Source organism: Alternaria alternata (genome assembly GCF_001642055.1).
Source record: "Alternaria alternata strain SRC1lrK2f unplaced genomic scaffold CC77scaffold_17, whole genome shotgun sequence".
Lineage (NCBI taxonomy): Eukaryota > Fungi > Ascomycota > Dothideomycetes > Pleosporales > Pleosporaceae > Alternaria > Alternaria alternata.
Window position 1 is genome coordinate 135,300 of NW_017306206.1, and position 21,722 is coordinate 157,021.

The 21,722-nt window shown below is 50.1% G+C and overlaps 14 protein-coding genes across 14 annotated transcripts; 9 read left to right on the plus strand and 5 right to left on the minus strand.

Moving 5' to 3' along the window:
• Nucleotides 1–486: 486 nt before the first annotated feature.
• CC77DRAFT_941634 (Lethal(2)neighbour of Tid protein) lies at nt 487–1,955 on the plus strand (the record flags this gene model as incomplete). Its single annotated transcript, XM_018534806.1, has 4 exons — nt 487–607; nt 669–913; nt 998–1,276; nt 1,338–1,955. 4 exons carry the CDS (start codon nt 487–489, stop codon nt 1,953–1,955), a joined length of 1,263 nt encoding a protein of 420 aa, XP_018383183.1.
• A 14-nt stretch (nt 1,956–1,969) lies between these two features.
• On the minus strand, nt 1,970–2,440 carry CC77DRAFT_941077 (nucleic acid-binding protein; the record flags this gene model as incomplete). Its single annotated transcript, XM_018534769.1, has 2 exons — nt 1,970–2,069; nt 2,130–2,440. The coding sequence occupies 2 exons, from the start codon at nt 2,438–2,440 to the stop codon at nt 1,970–1,972; spliced, it is 411 nt and encodes a 136-aa protein (XP_018383184.1).
• A 193-nt stretch (nt 2,441–2,633) lies between these two features.
• CC77DRAFT_1022658 (MFS general substrate transporter) lies at nt 2,634–5,053 on the plus strand. Its single transcript, XM_018525512.1, has 5 exons — nt 2,634–3,500; nt 3,578–3,806; nt 3,855–4,347; nt 4,397–4,715; nt 4,765–5,053. The coding sequence occupies exons 1-5, from the start codon at nt 3,128–3,130 to the stop codon at nt 4,857–4,859; spliced, it is 1,509 nt and encodes a 502-aa protein (XP_018383185.1). The 5' UTR covers nt 2,634–3,127; the 3' UTR covers nt 4,860–5,053.
• Nucleotides 4,803–5,782, plus strand: CC77DRAFT_1022659 (hypothetical protein; the record flags this gene model as incomplete). The annotated part of the gene is made up of 1 exon (XM_018525513.1): nt 4,803–5,782. The coding sequence occupies exon 1, from the start codon at nt 5,127–5,129 to the stop codon at nt 5,778–5,780; it is 654 nt and encodes a 217-aa protein (XP_018383186.1). The 5' UTR covers nt 4,803–5,126.
• On the plus strand, nt 5,719–7,019 carry CC77DRAFT_234491 (hypothetical protein). Its single transcript, XM_018530772.1, has one exon. The coding sequence runs from the start codon at nt 6,112–6,114 to the stop codon at nt 6,937–6,939; it is 828 nt and encodes a 275-aa protein (XP_018383187.1). The 5' UTR covers nt 5,719–6,111; the 3' UTR covers nt 6,940–7,019.
• An 80-nt stretch (nt 7,020–7,099) lies between these two features.
• On the minus strand, nt 7,100–8,764 carry CC77DRAFT_1063767 (histone acetyltransferase ESA1; the record flags this gene model as incomplete). Its single annotated transcript, XM_018528657.1, has 3 exons — nt 7,100–8,500; nt 8,598–8,625; nt 8,682–8,764. The coding sequence occupies 3 exons, from the start codon at nt 8,762–8,764 to the stop codon at nt 7,100–7,102; spliced, it is 1,512 nt and encodes a 503-aa protein (XP_018383188.1).
• On the plus strand, nt 8,706–10,455 carry CC77DRAFT_1022661 (RNA exonuclease 4). Its single transcript, XM_018525514.1, has one exon. The coding sequence runs from the start codon at nt 9,038–9,040 to the stop codon at nt 10,112–10,114; it is 1,077 nt and encodes a 358-aa protein (XP_018383189.1). The 5' UTR covers nt 8,706–9,037; the 3' UTR covers nt 10,115–10,455.
• A 270-nt stretch (nt 10,456–10,725) lies between these two features.
• CC77DRAFT_1022663 (aryl-alcohol dehydrogenase-like protein) lies at nt 10,726–12,314 on the plus strand. Its single transcript, XM_018525515.1, has 3 exons — nt 10,726–11,181; nt 11,273–11,637; nt 11,687–12,314. The coding sequence occupies exons 1-3, from the start codon at nt 10,967–10,969 to the stop codon at nt 12,280–12,282; spliced, it is 1,176 nt and encodes a 391-aa protein (XP_018383190.1). The 5' UTR covers nt 10,726–10,966; the 3' UTR covers nt 12,283–12,314.
• An 85-nt stretch (nt 12,315–12,399) lies between these two features.
• Nucleotides 12,400–13,754, plus strand: CC77DRAFT_234709 (hypothetical protein). Its single transcript, XM_018530774.1, has one exon. The coding sequence runs from the start codon at nt 12,558–12,560 to the stop codon at nt 13,446–13,448; it is 891 nt and encodes a 296-aa protein (XP_018383191.1). The 5' UTR covers nt 12,400–12,557; the 3' UTR covers nt 13,449–13,754.
• A 306-nt stretch (nt 13,755–14,060) lies between these two features.
• On the minus strand, nt 14,061–14,588 carry CC77DRAFT_941639 (hypothetical protein; the record flags this gene model as incomplete). Its single annotated transcript, XM_018534807.1, has 1 exon — nt 14,061–14,588. One exon carries the CDS (start codon nt 14,586–14,588, stop codon nt 14,061–14,063), a length of 528 nt encoding a protein of 175 aa, XP_018383192.1.
• Nucleotides 14,589–14,843: 255 nt separating this feature from the next.
• On the minus strand, nt 14,844–15,637 carry CC77DRAFT_234542 (hypothetical protein). The gene is made up of 2 exons (XM_018530773.1): nt 15,599–15,637; nt 14,844–15,537 (listed from the first exon to the last, which is right to left on the minus strand). Exon 2 carries the CDS (start codon nt 15,487–15,489, stop codon nt 15,079–15,081), a length of 411 nt encoding a protein of 136 aa, XP_018383193.1. The 5' UTR covers nt 15,490–15,537; nt 15,599–15,637; the 3' UTR covers nt 14,844–15,078.
• A 110-nt stretch (nt 15,638–15,747) lies between these two features.
• CC77DRAFT_234764 (Metallo-dependent phosphatase) lies at nt 15,748–17,764 on the plus strand. The gene is made up of 5 exons (XM_018530776.1): nt 15,748–16,087; nt 16,150–16,273; nt 16,329–16,419; nt 16,468–16,648; nt 16,701–17,764. The coding sequence occupies exons 1-5, from the start codon at nt 16,059–16,061 to the stop codon at nt 17,629–17,631; spliced, it is 1,356 nt and encodes a 451-aa protein (XP_018383194.1). The 5' UTR covers nt 15,748–16,058; the 3' UTR covers nt 17,632–17,764.
• A 235-nt stretch (nt 17,765–17,999) lies between these two features.
• On the minus strand, nt 18,000–18,255 carry CC77DRAFT_1063774 (hypothetical protein; the record flags this gene model as incomplete). The annotated part of the gene is made up of 2 exons (XM_018528658.1): nt 18,000–18,085; nt 18,132–18,255. The coding sequence occupies 2 exons, from the start codon at nt 18,253–18,255 to the stop codon at nt 18,000–18,002; spliced, it is 210 nt and encodes a 69-aa protein (XP_018383195.1).
• A 235-nt stretch (nt 18,256–18,490) lies between these two features.
• On the plus strand, nt 18,491–21,367 carry CC77DRAFT_234946 (hypothetical protein). The gene is made up of 4 exons (XM_018530777.1): nt 18,491–19,012; nt 19,063–19,271; nt 19,318–21,106; nt 21,163–21,367. Exons 1-4 carry the CDS (start codon nt 18,873–18,875, stop codon nt 21,257–21,259), a joined length of 2,235 nt encoding a protein of 744 aa, XP_018383196.1. The 5' UTR covers nt 18,491–18,872; the 3' UTR covers nt 21,260–21,367.
• Nucleotides 21,368–21,722: the final 355 nt, after the last annotated feature.

Below are 21,722 nucleotides of genomic sequence, written 5' to 3' on the forward strand. Positions count from 1 at the left end.
CCTTATTCTAGACTTAATTTAACCATTTATCTGATCATTCAAAGTGTTCGGTCAGTGTTGAAGGTACTAAAGCGGTGATGTGCGGCTTATCGACCACGAGTAGAATGAATGAACCACACACAACAATCACATCATTACATGCTAAAGTAAGCAAACAGATTTTGAGTTGGACTTTAAACATAAAAAGATCATCGTAACAAGAACGGAGAAATCCTTGACAGCCAAAATCTCGCGCTTACCCTTATAAGCATAAAACAGATGCATGCGCATCGCCGTCTGACCCCAAAATAACACATCCACCTCATATCAAACCACTATTTACATACGCCTCGCAAGAGGAAATCGATGCCTGAAACACACGTCGCGCGAAACCATCATCCTTGAAACTTCAAACCTCCTTCCCACGTGACACGCGACGCGAACTATAACACCATCGTCAACCCGCGAACTTGCCATCCTCAAAACCGCGTACAACAACAGCCCGCCATGTCACTACTCGCCCGCGCGAAAGACCTAACCTACAATCCGGATCACACAAGATGGATGACACCTCTCTTGCTCATTGCAGACGCGGCGCTTTCAGGCGTGATAATCGAGAAGATACCATGTTCGTGCTCTCCTGTCTTACTTATAAACCACCACGTGTCCTAACGAGGATATTTTTCCAGATACAGAGATAGACTGGACGACGTATATGCAGCAGATATCTATCTATTTGAAAGGCGAGCGCGATTACAAGAACATTTCGGGCTCAACAGGTCCGCTTGTGTACCCTGGTGCGCACGTATGGATCTACAAGCATCTGTACAAGTGGACGGATGAAGGGCGGGATATAGGCCTTGCGCAGTACATTTTCGCAGGAGTGTATCTGCTTACGCTTGGTGTGGTTTTCCAATGTTACAGGAAGGCTAGGGTGAGTACTTTTCTGTTCTAACTATTGCTTGCCAAGGCTGGGTGGGAGCTGTAGGTGTTGTGGTTGATGCTAATGTCTTGATAGGTCCCACCTTACGTCTTCCCGCTGCTGATTCTATCAAAGCGTATGCATAGCATTTTCATGCTGCGATGCTTCAACGATTGTTTCGCTGTACTATTCTTTTGGTTGGCTGTCTACTGTTACCAACGCAACCAATGGCATCTGGGAAGCGCGCTGTATAGCACGGGCCTGAATGTCAAGATGAGCTTGTTGTTGCCATTGCCGGCGATGGGCATCTTGATGGTGATGAAATTGGGCGGAAGAGAAGCATTAACGCAGGCTATGATCATTGGGCAAATTTCGGTACGTATATCTTCACATTTCCATATCTATCACTTCTCAATTGGTATTGATCAGTTTGTAGGTCCTGTTTGGGTATCCCTTCAGAAAGCGCGCACCCAGTTACTTTGCTCGCGCTTTCGAACTCAGCCGTGCCTTCCTCTACAAGTGGACCGTGAACTGGCGCTTCGTCCCAGAATCAACGTTCCTCTCCCGGCCTTTCGCCATCGGCCTACTCGCTCTCCATGTTGGCCTCCTTGTCTGGTATGCGCGAACCCGCTGGATCAAGCCTTCGAAGCGCAATGTCCGCGAGTTCCTCAAACTTTGTATTCCAGCCATTGAGCCACGCGACCAAGATACCATGTCTAGCAAGATTACGCCCGACTTCATCATGACGACAATGCTGACCGCGATGACGATTGGATTGCTCTGCGCGAGGAGTCTGCACTACCAGTTCTACTCTTACATTGCATGGAGCACGCCCTTCCTGCTGTGGAAAGCAGGTTTCAATCCGGCCGTGGTATATGCATTATGGGGCGCGCAAGAGTGGGCGTGGAATGTGTACCCAAGTACACCGGCTAGTTCGGCGACGGTTGTGGGCGTTCTGGCGATTACGGTCGCAGGCGTATGGTGGGGAACGAGGAAAGAGTACGAAGGCGTGACGAAGGGTATAATCGAGGAGGATCATGAGCACGCTGAGTGAGTGCAATCGCAGGCTCAGTCTTCGTCTGAGTCGGTGGGCGGCATCTTTCCGACGGTTGATTCTTCTTCATCGCTATCCTCGACATAGGTGGACTTCTTTACGAACTCCTTGGGCCTGTATATTATGTTATTAGCGCTCTGTACACATATCACATGATACCCGGTTGCAACATACCAGTACGCCATCTTCCTCCAGGCCTTCTCGTCGCGAACCACATTGACAATTTCTCCATCCAGTTTGTTCTCCCGATCTGCCAGCGCAGAAGTGTCTACAACCACATAGCTACCCCTCTTGATCCATACTGTCGATCTGAACCTCGCTTCCAGCTCTGCAAGTACGGGCTTGCCATCTGGTAGCTCGGCGGCATAAATGTTCTTCCCCTCAGCTTTGGTAATGCGCGCGATGACGTGGTTTGGCGACAGCGCGTCAGGCGGTGTGATGGTGCTGTCTATGGTGGCGAGCACATTGCGCTTTGGACGGGCCATGTTGGAGTAGAGCTTGGATAAGCAGGGTGAGGGGTGGTTGCTGATTGCGATGGTGGTGGTGCAGCAGTGGAGGGGTGCTTGGGAAATTTCCAAGTAGGAAAGGTTCGCCGCGCTCGCGGGGAAGTTTTCACCGCTCCGACCTCCAAAAGTTCGCACTTTGGCGACCGACTAGGCAAAGCGGCTTTCCATCCTCAATTCTAGACTCAGTCCTTCTCCAACTGTCGGATCCGTTACCATCTTGGAACAGCTGGTTGCAGTCGTAGACGCGTCTGTTTCGCTGCACAACGTTTCACGAGCTTCGTGATCGACTCGGTGACCGTTCACGATCTCCACACTGCTGCAGCGCGACCACACGATAAGTACTCCGTCGCCTGTGATAGGCTCCAAGTCGGAGCCGGTGGTTCTTTATCAGGTGTGATATGGTAATTATGCGCTTTACAATTTATCAGCGATTGCGCCCTCAGCCCTTTGATTTGGCTAGTCGCTTTCGTTGAGCACTTCGTGGACTACCGCTTAAGGGCACAAAGTTTTCATACAATCAGTGCTCGGTAGACCTTCTCATTTATGACTCTACCTTTTTGAAAATCTTCAACACTCTTTACAGCCTGAACTCTACAATTGAAAAGCAATTGTTTTCAAGTCGCACAGCCCGATATCCTCTCCCCGCAGATTGAGGGTATCGACAACATGTCTGCATTCCATAAGTTCTTCGATATACAACCCGTGTCGAACATTACCAACCCGGAACCAACATATCAAAAGAGCAAAAGCAAAGCACCTCAAACACTTGGTGATGTAGGTGTATTGCCGGAAGTTGAACTCACGGACTTTGCTTCTCGCAATACAGACAATGGTCGCCAGGCTTCAGTCTCGGAATTTGATATGCCAAAGGGTGCGCAAACCCCCAAGACTCCCAATGAGCTTGAGATGAGTCGCCCGGCTACACCGACTCGAGAAGATGCGGTTGGCAGGGAGAGGATGTGGAACGCTGAGCCCATGACCAAATGGAGGATCTTGTGCTGCTGCATGATCTATTTCTCAAACGGAATAAACGATTCAGGTATGGAGGATTGCGAATCTGAACTTACACACCATTTTCATGGTACCAAATGCGGACAAACACTGACTGTTGACCAGTTGTTGGCGCTTTGATCCCATACATGGAGTCGTACTACCACATCTCATACTCGATCATGTCTCTGGTCTTTGTCGGCAATGCCATCGGTTTTATCTCTGCTGCCTTTTTCACCAATTCAATTTTGGGAAAGTTCGGAAGAGCAAAGACGTTGATATTCGCAGAGTTGATACAACTATCTGCATATATTATCCTTGTGTGCACGCCTCCTTATCCTCTCGTCATCGTATCGTAAGTCTGCGGTCCAAGATGTCAACAACGCACTGCTAACATCACTAGCTTTTTCTTATTAGGATTTGGTGCCGCTATCAACCTAGCACTCAACAACGTGTACTGCGCGAATACGCATCCACCCAGTGTCATTCTTGGCCTGGCGCATGGTAGTTATGGCGTCGGAGGAATAATAGCACCTATCATCGGGACAGCGATTGTTTCGCAAGGAATCCTGTGGTCACGCTTCTACTTCATATGCGTCGGGCTGCGACTTTGCTGCATCGCCTTCGCCGCATGGTCCTTCTGGTCATACAGGGAAGACTCTGAGGAGACCCTCTTGGAAGCCACGACCAGCAGGCAAACTTCCGCAGAGAATGCCGCGTCAAAGCTGAAGAACTTAAAGCTCGCCTTGAAGAACAAGGTGACCATATTCGGGGCACTGTTCATTTTCGCATACCAAGGAGCCGAAGTGAGCATCTCAGGCTGGTTCATCTCGTACCTCATCAACTACCGTAATGGGGACCCTGCGAAGGTTGGATACGTCACAGCAGGCTTCTGGGTATGTAGAACGTCTTTATGCTGCAATAGACATGCTAATTCTTCAATAGGCTGGAATCACTCTTGGCCGTTTTGTACTCACTCATGCTGCACCCAAAATAGGAGAGAAGAAATTCGTCGTCATTCTCACAATTGGAACAGTAGGCCTTCAGCTTCTGGCATGGTTGACGCCGAACTTGATTGGAAATGCGGTCGCTGTATGCTTGCTGGGTTTGTTGTTGGGCCCTGTCTACCCTTGTGCGCAGACCATCTTTTCTCGTCTCATGCCTCGTCATGTTCAAACAACTGCAATCGGCTTCATAGGCGGTGCAGGAAGTTCAGGCGGTGCAGTCGCTCCATTCACAACTGGTGTCCTCGCACAAGCCTCTGGTAAGTTGCCACTATCCGAGACGCAAATATCGACTAACTAATCCCGTAGGTACTTGGGTGCTTCACCCTGTTGCAATTGGTATGTATGCCGTCATGATGGTTTGCTGGTTCGCATTGCCCAAGGTGCGCAAGCGAACTGAGTAGAGTTACCGATCTTGCGACAATGTCGGGGTCAGTGGACGCCGCAACCGAAATGTTCGTCTGATACGAGAAACGCCATGACATCATCTCGATAACCGCGTTCCTTACGGGGTCCACGGAACGCGTTGCTTGTGCACCAACAAAACGACCACATCAGCGCTTCTAGTATATATGAAGACAGTTTTACTTTTCTTGAATTCTTCTTATCTCTTTTGGTGTTTGTTGCCATATCCCCAAAACAATTTCCCAATTTCACACTAGCCCAACAACATGTCAGCAACACAAACCGTACAAATCATAAGCATATCCACAGCGCTGCTGGCGTCGGGTGGCATCGCAGCATTGTCCCTTTTCGACATACCCATGATACAATCACAACCGGCATCTCGCTCTCTTCCCATGGTACGCTGGCTTTTCTCACGGGGCTCTCACACCTTCCCAACCGCGGCAATTACTTCAGCCTCCGGCTTCGTCTATCTCGCTTACAGCGCCCTCCCCACCTCATCCCTCAACTCCACATCGTCATTGCTCCAGCATGCTGTGAAGGGAAAGACAGGACTCTACCTTGTAGCCGCAGTACTTTCCTTCAGCATCGCACCAATCACCAGTTTTATGATACCAACCAACTTTGCCCTTATCAGGAAGAATGAGGAACTGGGCGGGAGCCGAAGTGCAGCATCTGCTGAGTATCGAGAGAAAGCTGGATTGAAGGGGCGAAGCGCTGATGAATCTGTCGATAGCAAGGATGACGTGAGTCAATGGAAAGACTTGAGCGTACCACAAGAGAAGACCGAGAAGAACAGTAGCGAAGCGGAAGATAAAGAAGTGAGCGAGCTGTTGGACAAGTTTGGTAAGCTAAACATGCTCCGGGCGCTGGCTATTGGGTTGGGTGGTATTGCGGGGTTGATGGCTGCGTTGGCGTAGGACTACTACAAAAGCTTGGTCGTCTGTTCTTAAATTGGGAGTAATCAGTAATCACGCCAAGCACTTCGACATGCCGAAAGTGTCCGCCCTGCGCCTTATCCCACGAATCACGTTACATGTCTCTTCTAATCACGACATCAATTGTACAGCTGACGTGAGATAGCCTACTGCCACTTCTGTAGGGAAGTCGAAGCAGCCAGGGTGATTGTGTAGCGGAGTAGGAGTTTCAGCTTGCTTCCGGCCCATCTTCTAATCCAGTAGTCATATATAACCTCACTCCGTGCCCAAGTCATACCCTGATCAAGTCCATTGATACCACTGGTACCACAATATGCATCGCATCTTTCTACTCCCAGAATTGCTCATGGAAATCATCTCCTTCCTGCCACCCACAGACCTTCGTACCTGCGCCTCAGTCTCGAGACACTGGAAAGAAACACTCCGGCTCAACCTCCATCCTCGCAACTTTCCTCTACCAGACACTGTGTGTAATGATCCCAGTACTCCAAGACCACACATACTCAAGAAGTTACCTCAATCCATCTCATCTCTCGCCCAAGATATCGTCCATCGAACAACGCTGTGGCAGAATGCAGGGGTCGTTTTAGATATCTCAGACGACTACTACTTCTGGCACGAAGGTGCTTACAGTAACCTTCTCTCTGCACTGAGCCAATACTTGCATCCTTGGCTGGGAAAGCATGTGTGCGAGTTTGTTGGTGGTTTGGAAGAGATAGCGAGGGGAGACATGGGAATTTGTGTCAGGACGAAGTTAGGTGCGGAAGAGTTGGATGAGTGGTTTAGGGAGGGTGAAAGGGAAGTGAGCAGGGAGAGAAGTGTGATAGATGCGTACCTGTCAAAGCCTGTAACGCGGAGTGTAGAGGTTTATTGTGTGGAAGGGGCGGCGTGGGATCAAGAGTACGTCAATGTACTACAAAGAGGAGCAAGGAGAGAATGGCAGCAGCGCTGTGTAAAGATCGAACGAAGAAACGGGATTCGATTAGGAGATGTGGTCGATGAGTTGAGGGGCATGTTGAAACCTAATGAGGCGGTGACGGAGTTTGGGGGGGATGTGCAAAAAGAGGTGCTGCTGGAATGGAGATTCGATGATGCAGCAATAAGAATGATGTGTTTTGAGTGGTTGGACAGCACGGGATAAGGGCCGTACTACTAGGGGAGAACGAAATGCCGTGAGAAAGCGCTGGACGCTCTAAGGTAATGTCAATAGGAGTCTGGGTATACTATGAAGCAGTAAACTATCAACGCCACGCGCCAAACCAATGATTACGAGATCAAAAGAAGTGAAAGGATCAAAAGTTTTACCAATTCCATGTCCGACTCGCTGCAGAGAACACGGGTGGCTTCCAGATCAGGCGATCAGGATCGATGCTCCTCTTGCCTTTCAGCTTTTCCTTTGCCTTTTGTCTCTCCCGCTGCGCAATAACTGCATCTGTAAGGACGACGACATGCTGATTCTTGCTATATCGCAGCATGTTCAGATTCTGCAGGGTGTGTAGAACATCATTCGTGGTCATTGCGGTCGCAGCACCCAGATCTTCGATATTTGCTTCTGTACGGCCAGGCTCCATGAGTATGTCGACAAGAATCTCCTGCCAGTAGGCACGATATCCCAAAAGACCCAAATCAGACAAAGGCTTTTCTGGAGACCCGAGCTTGTTTTCACGCTTGGAAAGGAGGTAAGAAAAGTCGATGAGCAGTTTACCGAAACCTTTCCGTTGGTATTGAGGGAGCGTAAGGATACAGGCTACGTTGTAGCCCTCTGCGGATTCCTTTTCTTTGGAGAAGTAGCCTACGAAATGGCAGCCGTGTTCGTCGCGGGTGCACATGCAGTAGAACAAGAAAGGGTCAACATCGTAATAGAGCGTCTTGTGATCTAAGAAGAGTTTTGAAAGCAGACAAAGATTGCGACACCATGTTCGCTGCCGCCTCCCGTCGATCTCGAAGAAGGATACGTAGTCATCTCGGTATATTTCGTTGCCAGGGGGGTGAAGGAGGTGGCACTTTGAGCGGTGGCGCTCGAACTGCGTAACTTCGCCGTAGTAAGAGAGACAGAACTCGCAGATGTAGACTACATCTGAATCCACAAAGTCAACTGGGTAGGGTGAGAAGTACCAAGGCTCGACCTCGAACTTGCCCATCTGAATCTTCTCCAAGTTACGCACTCGTGAGATTTCGGTCTGGTTCTGCGTCATGGATCCTGATGTACGAAGCTTTTCGATTTCGTCTTCTCTCGAGTAGTCCTGGGGTGGCATAGCCTTTGCTGCTGCAGCGGCATCCTGCACGTCGACGAGGTCCATCTCCTCGTCCTCGGGTTTTGGCGTGCCATCGGTAACTTCGCTTGTCACTATCAACTCTTGATTTTCTTTTCCACTTGCTTTAGATGGTCTTGATGCTTTGCCTGGCAAGTTGCTAGACGTCGACTCTGGGGTGCCAGAGATCTCGCGGTCAAGTTTGCTGCGTGATCGCTTGAGATTCTTCTGATCAGACTTTGAAGGTGCTTTGTCAGTCTTGACGGTAGTGCCCTTCTTCTTGTCGGCTTTTTCAGGCGCAGGCCACTCCACTTCTCTCGAAAGATCTATCCTTTCGGCTTCGATCCATTCATCCAAACGTTTGTTGAATTCCTCATAATGAACATAAAACTTGGGCCTGCCCTGCCGTGTTTGGATGGACAGTATTTCAGCTTTGCGCTTCTCGCCGTCCTGTGGGGTGTTAGTTGGAGTTTTAGAAGACTTGGTGTTTCCATCCCGATGATGGATGCTGCTGGGGCTCGCGTCGCGCATCACGCCATTCACGTACCTTCTCAACCCATGCCTTCACACCGGTTCTGCACGCAATACATCAGCATACGTGTTCAGATTTTGCGCATAGTGTCGCACTCACCTCAGCTGTGCAAGAGTGGCAAAGCCAGTTTCTACCGGCGCCGGCGTGCCGGAGGGCTCATGCGAGTTCTCTCGAGGCGCCATGGTGATGCGCTGCGTGTTCCTCGACTACTGCAGTTTTTGGGTCACGTTGTGAAGTTTGATGTCGCGATGATGTTGGGGGTGCTGTCCTGTGTCGCGACGTTGCCGCCTGCCGATCGGGCCTTTGCGTCGCGTCGAGCCGACATCTGGAATGTGCTAGCGCGCGTTTGAACTTTTGCTCGCGGGGACTGAGCGGAGAAAGTCAAACGGCCAACATTCTCGACAACCACTGACAGGACGACCCTCACACCGCTATGCCGCGCAGGTAACGACAAAATGGCTCCAATCGATCTCGGCACTCTGTCCAGCAACTGGAAGATACTGCAGCAGCGCCTGAAGCCCTCAACGCCGGCAACACCTCTGAAGAACAAGAAGTTGGAAGAAGAGAAGCCGTCTTCACTCAAGCGCAAGCGACCACAGCACGCCAATGGGAAGCACGGAGATGAACCAGCAAAGTCTGTAAACGGCTCACAGAAGAACACACCGCGCAAACCCCTGCCCTCGAGAAAGCGACAGAAGATGGAAGAGCCTACGTCTGTGGGCGCTTCAGTCAAGCAGCATGATACCAAATCCCTCTCTAAGAGCGTCTCGATGCCCTCTCTCAAGAAGACGCCTCTTCTGAGCGACCCGCGAGACGCTGCAGCTGCAGTGTCAATCCTCGAACCACATCCCGACTTCCCCGATGTAGAGAATGAGGGCGTGTCAGAAGTAGCGCTACCCGGCAAATACGTCGCATTGGATTGCGAGATGGTGGGAGTAGGACCAGAGCCCAACCGCGACTCTGCGCTAGCGAGAGTGTCTCTGGTCAACTTTCACGGTCACCAGGTCTACGATTCCTACGTCCAGGTACCACGACAGATCGAAATCACCGACTATCGAACACATGTCTCTGGTATCGAGCCCAGGCATCTTCGCAAGGACGTCGCGCGACCCTTCGACGAAGTACGAAACGACCTTAAGATCCTTCTCACCGGGCGCATACTCGTTGGTCACGCGGTGAAGAATGACCTCGACGTGCTCATCTTGAAGCATGACAAGCGCTTCATTCGCGATACATCCAAGTTCTCAAAGTTCAGAGAATTGGCCACCATACCAGGGCGCACACCAGGTTTGAAGCTATTGGCAGAGAAGCTGTTGGGCGTGGAGATTCAAGTCGGCGCGCATAGCTCAGTCGAAGACGCCCGCGCTACTATGGCGCTCTTCAGGTTGGAGAAGGACAGCTTCGAGCTTGAGGTACGGCAGAAGTATGGCAATATCCGCCTCGACGCAATTGGACCAGAAGTCGACGTCGGTGGTAGTGAAGATACCAAAAAGAAGAGCCGGAACAGGAAGAAGAAAAAGAAGAGGAACTAAAGGGCAGGGAGATGTAGTCTCGCCATTGTTGTTGTTGTTTCTGATTTTGCTGCATTTGCATGGAGTCTTGCATGGTACGGATACCCTGAAAAGTCCACGTGTACATCATTACTGTTGGATTCTGTATTGTTGGTAGCAGTAGCTTCTACAAGCTCTGGCCAAGGTTGTCTTTAGCCGGGAATGGATCAGATATTTCCACCACCTGTATTGAACAGAGGCCTTTTTCTGACGTGGAGTCTTCCGTCCATTTCTGAAGTAATGACCACCCAAGCCATAGATTAGTACGAAGCTAAATGTGATTCTGACGATACAGCATCAACTTGAGGTATCGCAAGGTGGGGCGTCATGCACATGGCTGACCTGCCAACACCACCTAGGTATCAACTCCCCAGATATTTGTCCGCTACCAATCATCGTCACGTCCAGCCGAAGCTCACTCCACCTATCGGGTGCTTTCCGGAACTTCTAGACATGACCAAAATTGCACAATTTGCACTCGTCCGACACAGCAAGTTCGACGACACATACTCGGAGCTTAGCGGAGATAACATCTACCATGATCAAAGCTCTCCACATCAAACGTGCAAGATGTTACCCCTCCGCTTAACGCCATCCGACAGCGATCGGCCCCGAAAACCTTCGGAAGTTTCCAACCTGGACGTAATAGAGGTAGGAAGCGACCAGCGACCATGGACCCTGAGGTACTCTAGCCTAATACGTCATGCCCATGTAGAGCTCCATTGATATAAGAAGAGGTTCCGTCCTACACTAATCGCCTCACAAAGAGCACTTTAACATCTAGCCTCTCAATTTTACATCTTCTTCCAGAATTCTACAGAACCCAGATTCAATATGCCTTCTCCATTCGGTGATGCGCCCAAGGCGGCGTCCCTCCTGGACTTCCACCGCGTCATGTCGCCTACTGCCGGAGTTCGCGTTTCTCCTCTTTGCTTGGGAGCCATGAACTTTGGTGATGCGTGGGAAGAGATGATGGGCAAGTGTGACAAGAAGACCGTGTTCGAGATCCTAGATTTCTTCCACCAACAAGGTGGTAACTTCATCGACACGTAAGTCCTTGTACTTTCCCCGCGCCAATGCTACTGCAGTGTTTCACATGAAAACAACAACGCTCCACTACTGAAGCTGACACTAAAACAGCGCAAACAACTACCAGAACGAGGAGTCCGAGACGTGGATCGGTGAGTGGATGAAGGAGCGAGGCGTACGACACGAGATGGTCGTAGCCACCAAGTTCACCACTTGCTTCCCCGATCCAAACAACTCTCCTCGCCAACGTATCAACTATGCTGGTAACAGCACAAAGTCCCTCCGCGTTTCGCTCGAGGCATCCCTCAAGAAGCTTCAGACTGATTACATCGACCTGCTGTACGTGCACTGGTGGGACTTTACAACGTCTATCCCAGAATTGATGCAATCCCTCAACGCCGTCGTCAACTCCGGAAAGGTTCTATACCTTGGAATCAGTGACACACCTGCTTGGGTCGTCAGCAAGGCGAACGAATGTAAGTGCCACCTCGTGAAAGTATACAGGGTCTGAACTGACGGTACTAGACGCCCGTAACCACGGCCTGCGCGGCTTCAGCGTCTACCAAGGACGTTGGTCCGCAGCTGAACGTGATTTCGAACGCGAGATCATTCCAATGGCACGCGAAGAAGGCATGGCGCTCTGCCCATGGGGTGCTCTTGGTGGTGGTAACTTTACATCCGAAGAGAAGCGCAAGAACAACGAGCAAGGCCGCAACTTTGGTCCCCCATCTGAGAAGCATGTCGCAATCTCTAAGAAGCTAGAGGGTGTTGCCAACCAGAAGAAGACCCAGATCACTAGCATTGCGCTGGCATACGTACGACACAAGTACCCCTTCGTGTACCCGATTGTTGGCGGCCGCAAGATCGATCATCTCAAGGGCAATATCGAGGCGCTTGAAATCGAGCTAAGTGAGGAGGAGATTGATGATATCGACTCTGCTGTTCCCTTCGATGTTGGCTTCCCCATGAGCTTCTTGTTCGAGTTTGGCGGCGGCCAGAAGTACAAGAACACCATGACTAGCTCAGACGTTGGCCTCCTGAGGTATGCTGGACCCATGGACAGCGTACCAGTACAGCAAGGGCCTAAGCCGCATTCGCTACAAGGACATGGAGGCAACTAAGAGCATGGAATGTTCAAATCAAACATGTATAGCCGAGTGCAAAGCTACATGAACGAATAAAAGTAAAATCTCAAAACTCATATCAATAGAATATCAAAATTTTATCTTCACCCCGTTTCTCTATACTGTGTCTTTCTGACACAACTTATATTTGACCGAAGCCTGCTCTTGATATGCTAGTCCGACCAATGAGAATCTAAGCAGTAGCCCCACTTACATACCCTTTGCACTTTCCAATTCGCTCGCTCGGTGCAGCACATCACACATCCCAAACCATGGATTCTCAAATCACTTCGCTATCCGATTTCAGGCTACCCGACTACCCCGATGCCGCACTACGCCTCAATGGGTCCCTTCTCAGTGTTATCGACCCTTCCCCTCTCACACCAGAAGCTTCCGAAATCATAACTCCAGCAATCGGTCTAGCGACAGTTCTCTACAGATGGCACCCAAACGCTTTGGCAGCTTTCTTAGATCTGGATGCCTGGTTTTCCCTAACATGGACGCTGAGCATTGCAGAAGGTACGCCAGACGGCTCAAAAATTGAAATTGGTCGCATAGGCAACCAAATCACTTTCGGCAGTCTGGATAGCAGCGGCGATAACTGGACATTAATGCTTACCTACAACATTGTTTTAGAGGGCGAAAACAGAGGGAAGTGGATACCAAATCCCAAAGAGAGCATGCTAGGTGAAAAAGACGTTACGGATCCTGACGAGATTGAGAAGCTAGGCTGTGAGTTCGCGGAAAAGATAATAAGGGAAAAGAGATGGGAGACGGGGAAGAAGATGAAACATAGGTTCTTTGTCGAGTATGCGCCCATGGATGTTTGGGGTGACGGAATACCGATGAGCCCGCATTGGCTTTATTCGTCTCTTGACCTCTCGAGCTGTACGGCTTGCAAGAAGACAGGTGTTTCGCTACAGAGATGTGGAAGGTGCGGTACGTCGACTTATTGCTCGGATGTCTGCCAGAAAGGGGACTGGGCTGTGCATAAAGATGTCTGCACGATGAGTATGGAAGACAGGGGACAGGCGATCAAGTTGTCCGAGAAGGGCGGACTGATCAAGTGGGACGTGGAGAAGACTTACGCGAAAGAGGAGGGAGAGATGAGCGCGAATCCGAACTTTGAAATCCCACAGGTGAAACGTAGGAAAGCCGACTGAGGAAAGAGCGCAAGGAAGAGCGAACAAAGACGATGAAGCGATTTGCCTCCCAGCAGACCGGCAGCTACATTGCTATCCCTGTTGATGTTATAGAAAAAGTACTCCTCAACATGCAGGTATGTAGTCATATGACGTCTCTTGATGATTTCATTCTCGTCTTAGAGCTACTACGATCTACCATGCATAAAGTTACCCGCATTGTATCCTGTCGATCTCGTCATCGTCTCTTTCTTTTGTGGATATCGAGCATTGTCTAGTTTGACCAGTATCGAGCTTTTTGTAACATCGCTTACATGGTCTTTTGTTCTCTCTTTCATCTGTATTCGGATGCTTGTTGCTCCATCCAACAGGATACTGGAGAGCGTTTGGTCCAGTGATACGACGCTTGTGCTTCATCCTTAGATCGTGTTGGGAGCAAGCGCTCAACCGTGCGTTAAACGCGACACAGCTTCGTACCAGCCCTCTCTATTCACAATTGGTGCAAGCCTGCAGCAGATGTGGAAAGAGGCGAGGGACCCAAGTCCGAAGCTTAAAATGTTCGAACTCCCTTTCCCTCCCTCGGCGGGTCAGATGCGTAGAAGACTTTATAGGTCTCAACTGTCCTAGTAAGTCTCACTCCTCCTCGGCCTCCTCCTTGACCTCTGTCTTGATCTCCACCTTGGCTTCCGTCTTCGCTTCCTTCTTTTTCTCCTTGTCCCACTCTTTCTGCTCCTTCATGAACCTCTCCTTCTTCTCCACATACCCATTATGCAGCTTAGCCTTCTCCCAAACCTCTCTGAAGATACCACTGGCCTCCAATTTCTCCTCCTGCCCCTCATGACCCTTGCTCTTCTCCAATAGCTCCCCAGTCTTTTTATCATACTTTCTTCCCCCGGCATGGTTTGCATATCTCTTTGCCCTAGTCATGCCCATCTGCAAGAATTTGCGAGACATGTCCATGCCAATGAAGTCGTCGTTCTTGTCATATTCTAGAAATTTGCTGTAGATGTCGGAAGAAGACTTGCGAGCGATAGCAGGTGTTTTGAAACGCCATAAAGGAAGGATCTCGGACTTGTAGGGCTCGAATGTCAGGACACCGGTTTCGCCGCGTCCGATGCGGTAGGCCATCCGCTGAGATTTTGTGAGGGGCTCAGAGGGCATTTTGATCACGCACTTAATCATGGAATGACATCTACTAAGCGGGTGTCGAGTTCAGAGTCCGGAAGTGTTGACGACAAAACGCGGTGGCTGGTGAGGTTCATGACGTAGTGCGTTCACGCTACGCGACACGCGGTCACGTTCTTTTGTTACGTACTAGGCAAATCTCCGAACAGTGCTGGGCTTCAGGGTCGAGGCGCGTAGTATAGCGCCATACCCTCCAGAAGAATTGGCGTAAACTAGTGTATGTTCTCATGGGGTCTGAAAAGTCGCTGCGACTGATCTGTACACGGATAGAAGCGGTGTTGAGATGTTCGATCAGGACTTGGTCCTTTCTTATATACAGTCTATCGCGGTTCTCTTTCTAGTGCCACTATATATGTGCAGATCCTTAGATGCAGTGGTCGCACTGGCGTGAGTTTTGTACCCCATGTCTGTGAATATGTCCAGCAGCGGCATGTCTATTTCGTTGAATTGTTCCGCACGTCTCCTGTTATTGATTGTCGTTCTTTCCCCACGGTCTGCAGACGACCCTCTCGACCCTTTGTACGATCGACAATTGTTGCTCCTCCTTGCTCTCCTCGTCTTGCACACCCAGTACCTGCCCGATCAGACCACCAGGCTTCGGCACTGGGCACTCCCTCTTGGCAGCCAACTTCTCTTCCAATAGGCGCTGCCTCCTCCGCTCCAAACTCATGCCTTCATTACAGCTCTCGTCTTCTGATATTCTCCGTCTCCTTCTCCGCCTGTTCTCTCCTGTGGGGTCTGGGGAATCGGCGAGCGTTCGAGGGTCGACTGGGCAGGGTATCAGATGTGGAGCGGCGACGACGAGGAATGAAACCATGAGGGTCGTTCCAAAGAGCGAAGTCGTCATGCGCGACCGCGGGTGGAGGTGCGGAGGCATTTTATGTGTGTGAGTGTAAAAATTAGAGAGCGGATTGCGGAGGCATCACTGGACCTGAGGAGTCGTCAATAGCTGGTAGATGTAATTCCAATGATCGCCAAGAGCATACTGTGCCAATTGAGATGCCTCAAGCAGGTGTGGATGGTGGGGAAGCGGGGTTGTCGGCGGTGATGGTGTTCTGGTGGAGTGAACATAGAGGGTCGAGCTAGCTGAACGGCTTAACGAAGATCCCTGCGCGTTCGGCATGCCCGCTGTGGATCTCTCTCGTCCTCGACTTCACCAGCCCACCACTTTGACTTGATAACCCACCAAACGGCTACCGTCATATTACAATCGCTATCTTCACTTGACAGTCATACACAACCATCACGTAATCGTACGATTCGCGCCGTCATTGCATCCATAACGCGCCATACGCGTACCGCCACCGTCTATACTATTCGCGCCCACCAGAATCTTCAATTACGAACAGCTTCTGCTACTGCGAAACTGTTGCGCACGTGATAGAAAAACAAACCTTTATCCATCCCGAAAAGCCCCGCGCGGGCGTGTAGCGCATAGCCATCGCCATGAGTGCCGGTGGTAGCGACCTTGACAAGTACGGCTACCCACTCAGCCTACTATTATACATGCGATACACAGGGCTGACAATGATCGCAGGGCGATCCAGCAGCTCCGCGCATGTCGTCCGATTCCCGAGAATCAAGTCCGAGAGCTATGTTACAAGGCACGCGAGCTGTTGATCGAGGAGGGCAACGTGGTTGGAGTGGATGCGCCAGTGACGGTAGGCACGGTATTGTTATATTCGTGAACATAGCTGATTATACGTCCTTTCTTAGATCTGCGGTGATATCCATGGTCAATTCCACGACCTCATGGAGCTCTTCCGAGTTGGTGGAGATGTACCAGATACAAATTACCTTTTCATGGGTAAGCCGACAGGATCCCGCCACATTATTTTGTGCTGACTCTGTGTAGGCGACTTCGTTGACCGTGGTTTCTACTCGCTCGAATCTTTCCTCCTACTTCTATGCCTCAAAGTCCGATACCCAGACCGGATAACGCTCATCAGAGGCAACCACGAGTCTCGGCAGATTACAACTGTATACGGGTTCTACGATGAGTGTTTGAGGAAGTACGGCAGCGCGAACGTATGGAGGTAATGACCATTACCCAGCTGGTTTAGTAGAGCGCAACACTAACAAGAACAGGTATTGCTGCGAAGTCTTCGATTACCTAGCCCTCGGCGCTCTCGTCCAAGGCGCTGCGACTTCTCTCCAAGCCACCGATGGTCCCATAGCCGAGTCTAGCAACGCTGAAAACATGCCAGACATCGATCAAGACATTGAGATCGAAACGCTCAACGCTAACGGCGAGGTTATGTACCGCTACGCACGCAACTCAGACTCCCAATCAAGCGCCGCATCACAAGTAAGCGCAAACATGGGCTCTTCATCCCCTGTCGCTCCAACACCTGGACGTGTTGGCCCTGCAGGAACTGGCGCAACTTCCTCCGCCAACGGCTCGGCTCGGAACGATACAGGAGCCATTCTATGCGTACACGGAGGTCTATCACCTCTCGTTGACTCAGTGGACAAGATCCGTCTGTTGGACAGGAAGCAGGAGGTGCCCCACGAAGGAGCTATGTGCGACCTCCTATGGTCTGATCCCGACGAGATTGACGGATGGGGCTTGTCGCCGCGTGGTGCAGGATTTCTATTCGGGGCCGACATCGTCAAGACTTTCAACCACAAAAACGACCTCAGTCTCATTGCTAGAGCTCATCAATTGGTTATGGAAGGATTTAAGGAGATGTTCGACTCAACAATTGTTACTGTGTGGTCAGCGCCAAACTACTGTTACCGTTGCGGTAACGTAGCTGCCATTTTGGAGCTCGGCGAAGACGGATCAAACGCCGGTTTCCAACGGAGGTCGAACGGAGATAGAGCGGGTGGTGGTGGAGGCTGGGTGTTAGGCTCGAATGCTGGACCCAACGGCGAGAGGAGATTGAGTTCTGTACTCAACGACAATTTTCAGAAGAATAGAGACGGGCCGGGACGGCGATACCGGGTATTCGAAGCCGCTCCACAGGACTCACGAGGCATGCCAGCAAAGAAGCCAGTGGCGGACTATTTCCTTTAAAGAACAGAAGGCGCATGAGAACGCTTTGAAGTTAATTCTGTCAACAAGCTTGGGCGTCTGGAGTTTGTAACAAGGATTGGAGGAAATCGAATGACATGCCTGACTATATTGCGAGGCTAGCACACTGCCACTCGACGCGACGAAACATTTGGATGCTATCACTCTACCGAACACCCTAGCACCAAGGATTCCTTTCCCTCGTACATTGGCCGCATTCATGACCGTCATACAGTCCACGCACCGCTTTACTTTACAGCAACTAATGAATGCTCGACAGCTCTAATGACATATTTAATCAAAGAGTCTTTGAACTAACCCAAACGCTCGTCAGACATCAAAACCGAGATAGTACGGTATCATCCCAACACCTACCGTGGGCGATTTTTGCTTATCCCAAACTTGACCGGGGCGGCGATGTGGCCATGAACATTTCCCTTGTTACCAAGTTCGACATCTGGCGTTTGTCAGTGGCCTGAATCTGAGAGGACTGAAGGACATACCGGCTTCAGACTGGACAACTCGACGGTGCGGAATGAAGTTGCGCAACAACAATACCAAGATGGGAATACAGGTGGCTAGGAGGGTCACAAAAGCTATAATTGCTTCTATCGACCAGGAAGACATAGCGAGGTTGGTATGATCAGTGCGTAGTGTACAAGAGGGCTTCTGGCTGTGACATTGAACTAGGAGCGCGACCTCTGCTAGGATTTTATCACATTTTCAAAAGCAGAATCTGCCTTGGGAGCCTCTGTAGGACCTGCGACAATCAGTTTGACAGGTTTTGCATGATTGGGGCATGTTGACTCCGCCCTCTTCCAGTCTGGTATGAGAACGGGGTCACTTTTGCAAAATCTTGCGCTAACCAATTCGAACCGCACCCGTCACGTCAGAGACTACAAGATTTTGTTGCGCAATGTATTCCGTACTCTAAGGCTACCACAGGTTTTGCATGATTGGTCAATCTACCAATGGCTTGTTGCGCCATTTACAAAATCTCGCTGCAGTCAGATTTTGCATGATTGGCCGGCTATCCAACGGCTGGCAAATGCAAGAAGACCAAAGCCGTGTCATTGGTGCACACGAGGAACGCTGCTTGCATGTGCAGTACGCGTCAGGCGGCGTTTCAGACCCAAGACTGATCGTTAAAATACCTGGGTATGCTCCAAAATGCTCAGCCTAATCCTCCGCGTACTTCTCACTTCCCACTCTTTTTACTTTGATTTTATGCCTCGTCGTACAGAATGAGTAACACTGCCAAGACCGACAACATCGATGAGAAAACATGGGAACACCATCGTGCAAGGATCGAGAGCTTGTATTGGGGGAAATCGCTCAGTGCGATTGACGCGCATATGAGAGAGCATTACGCTTTTGTTGCAAGGTATTTGCGCCGTCTCGATATAGACCCATGAACACTAATACTGAACGAAGCAAATCACAATATGAGAGGCAGTTCAGGAAGTGGCAACTACGAAAGAACCTTACTGGGCCTGAGTGGACAGTCATCATAAGGTACATGAAGAGAAACTCGATTCGCCTTGAACAAGTGGAAGTGCTGTTCAAGGGACACGAAATCCCCCACAAGAGGATTCTACAAGAGATAGCGCGACGCAGCTCGCTAAACACCACATGGCAAAGCGGTTTGTGCATACTTTGATCTTTTTGTATATCGCTTATGATGTCTAGGCTCCTACAAACTTCCAAAAGAGATCACCGTACGACCACGATCACGCCCTCCGGATATTGACGCCGCGAACGGTCTTCAGACCACAATAGTTCCTGCTATAATCCCGTCACTCTCTTCCATTCAGACCGAAGCTAGCCTTGAACTGGTTACCATACCCTCAATCTCGATTAATCGCTACAGTTCGAACGCGTCCACCCTTGCTGCTTCGTGGAGCGCCCCGTTTTCTTGGATGCGGAGTGTCGACCTGGATTCGTTCTCGCAGAACCTCTCTGCTGCCGAGCAGTTAACGAAATGGAGGAAGCCTCCAAAGGCCCAGCTCGATGCACTATTTTACTCGAAGGATCGGTCGTTTCTAGATACGCGGCACGAAAGCCACGAGACATCAGTTCCGTTGTGCGCAATCGCGTCACTAGCCAACAACCTATCCTCGGTGGACCATAATGTTTCCAATGACGCATATTCATTGTTGAAGGCGCTTCCACTGAACGTCGTATTACAAAGCCTGAAGGTCCTCCCGGTTCCGGTCTTGGATGCTCTCAAAGAACAGGTGTTTGCTACTGCTGTCAAGGTTGGGGACGTGAATCTTGTTTCGGCTATGCTGAAGTTGAATGCTGATCCTCGCGAACGAATCATGATAGATCGGTCAACCGGGTCAAAACCAACCTACCCACTTGATTATGCACGGGATGCAGATCACTTCGCCGTTGCAAAAACACTTATCTCACACATGTGTCAAGGCGCAACTCAATCGCAGCTTGACGGACTAATTGATTACATCTTGTATGGGATGGAATCTACAATGCCTGAATCGAGAATGTATTTCACAAGATGGCCCATCGGACGTTTTGGCGAGTCAAAACCGATCGAGCTCATGTGTATCGCCCTCGCTGCAGGAGCCAGGCCCAAGTGGGATTGTCTCAGAGCTGTATATGACGTTATCTTGGTAGCTTCTCTCAAGAAGCTGGTAGAGAATACGACCGGAGGTATCATGGCTTGGCTAGAGATAGGCCTGCTGAAGTTTTATCTTGGTTCCAGTTATGATTGGACGAAGACATCCCCGATCGAAAATGTCCTACAATACGTCTTTTCAGACTGCCAGCGCCAACTACCTCGAGGAGATCCAAAATTTAGGACAGTAGTTCTCGAAGGATTGAAGACTGCTATTGTCAACAAAAAAGAAGAAGCTGCCAAAATGATCTTGAGAGCGTTCAGTCTACTAGGTTACCGCCTCAATAGCGAAGAGACTTGCATGGGCAACACAGCCACGAACGATTTGATCATACAGGCATTTGATAACGCAGACTGGGATCTGGCAACATCCTTAATGTTGGCGCAGTACTCGACAGCAGTAGGAGGAAACTTGGAACAAGGCTTGAAGGCAACGGCCTCAACGGCATATCGTTCGGGAGCACAACAGCCTGTTGCAAGAAGTTTCGAGAAGCCTCCCCATGTCCCTACATATCATGAACAGTTCGCTGGCGCTGTCAAGGAGAAGAACCTAGTGCTCGCATACCAGCTACTACAAGACCACAAGCTTTCATCGGTATATATGAAGAACTTCGTTAAACTCGCGATCAGCCTCGGCGAATTTGATATGATTGTCAGTATCATCAGGTCTATGAAAGATGTTTGTTCATGGAGCTCTGGTGAGCTTTATGTCCTATTGGACCATGGTCAAATTACAGCAGTCAGTGCGCTTCTTATAGGAAATCCTGTATGGAAATCTGCTCTAGATGCTGCATGCTACAACGGGGGTTTTGGTACATTAGAAGCCATGTTATTCCAAGGGTCAGAGCTACCGTTCTTCGATCATTTTGGAGATAATAACGATTTTTTGATACAAGAGCAACAAGTATACTTCCGGGTTATCGCTTTTCACGCCATTGCAACAGGCAATTTCAAGCTTTGCGAATGGTTGTTGCAGATTGGTATGGATGCTGACGAGCTCCATTTATGCGAAATGCAGAACAATGACATGGCGGTTGTGAAAGCTCCGGTCACGTATTGCAGCTTGGCTGGTGGGGGTGGTGACCTGGTACGCTACAGCTGGTGCACAATTCCATCGCTTCTAGCTGTCGCAGCCCAACACAACCATGAGGATTGGATGAGACATCTTTTGGCTCAGGGTATCCGATCTGCCGATTCCGGAGCGTTAGTATGGGCAGTGAAGACGAAGGCAAGTAATTTTCCTGCACAAACTACAGGTGCGACATATACTGACTTCCTACACAAATCGTCAGGCAACTGTTGCCACAATTCGCTTTCTCTTGAGAGAAGCAGAGCCTGGAAGATATTCAGGCCAACGAAACTATGGCATTGCTGCACTCCGGCAAGCCATCCGGTCCCGAGACTTCACCATCATCGATGTTTTGTGTGAAGCAGTGAACATCGATGCAATCGAGCC

Bases quoted from the DNA above. Each gene is read 5' to 3' on its own strand.
- CC77DRAFT_1022658 (XM_018525512.1), top strand. From the start codon at position 3,128: ATGTCTGCATTCCATAAGTTCTTCGATATACAACCCGTGTCGAACATT. The intron at 3,807-3,854 runs GTAAGTCTGCGG...TAACATCACTAG, and splicing joins TATCCTCTCGTCATCGTATC to CTTTTTCTTATTAGGATTTG. The intron at 4,348-4,396 runs GTATGTAGAACG...ATTCTTCAATAG, and splicing joins ACGTCACAGCAGGCTTCTGG to GCTGGAATCACTCTTGGCCG.
- CC77DRAFT_234491 (XM_018530772.1), top strand. From the start codon at position 6,112: ATGCATCGCATCTTTCTACTCCCAGAATTGCTCATGGAAATCATCTCC.
- CC77DRAFT_1022661 (XM_018525514.1), top strand. From the start codon at position 9,038: ATGGCTCCAATCGATCTCGGCACTCTGTCCAGCAACTGGAAGATACTG.
- CC77DRAFT_1022663 (XM_018525515.1), top strand. From the start codon at position 10,967: ATGCCTTCTCCATTCGGTGATGCGCCCAAGGCGGCGTCCCTCCTGGAC. The intron at 11,182-11,272 runs GTAAGTCCTTGT...ACACTAAAACAG, and splicing joins GGTGGTAACTTCATCGACAC to CGCAAACAACTACCAGAACG. The intron at 11,638-11,686 runs GTAAGTGCCACC...TGACGGTACTAG, and splicing joins CGTCAGCAAGGCGAACGAAT to ACGCCCGTAACCACGGCCTG.
- CC77DRAFT_234709 (XM_018530774.1), top strand. From the start codon at position 12,558: ATGGATTCTCAAATCACTTCGCTATCCGATTTCAGGCTACCCGACTAC.
- CC77DRAFT_234542 (XM_018530773.1), bottom strand. From the start codon at position 15,489: ATGCCTCCGCACCTCCACCCGCGGTCGCGCATGACGACTTCGCTCTTT.
- CC77DRAFT_234764 (XM_018530776.1), top strand. From the start codon at position 16,059: ATGAGTGCCGGTGGTAGCGACCTTGACAA. The intron at 16,088-16,149 runs GTACGGCTACCC...CAATGATCGCAG, and splicing joins GGTGGTAGCGACCTTGACAA to GGCGATCCAGCAGCTCCGCG. The intron at 16,649-16,700 runs GTAATGACCATT...TAACAAGAACAG, and splicing joins GGCAGCGCGAACGTATGGAG to GTATTGCTGCGAAGTCTTCG.
- CC77DRAFT_234946 (XM_018530777.1), top strand. From the start codon at position 18,873: ATGAGTAACACTGCCAAGACCGACAACATCGATGAGAAAACATGGGAA. The intron at 19,013-19,062 runs GTATTTGCGCCG...TACTGAACGAAG, and splicing joins CATTACGCTTTTGTTGCAAG to CAAATCACAATATGAGAGGC. The intron at 21,107-21,162 runs GTCAGAGCTACC...TTTTGATACAAG, and splicing joins GAAGCCATGTTATTCCAAGG to AGCAACAAGTATACTTCCGG.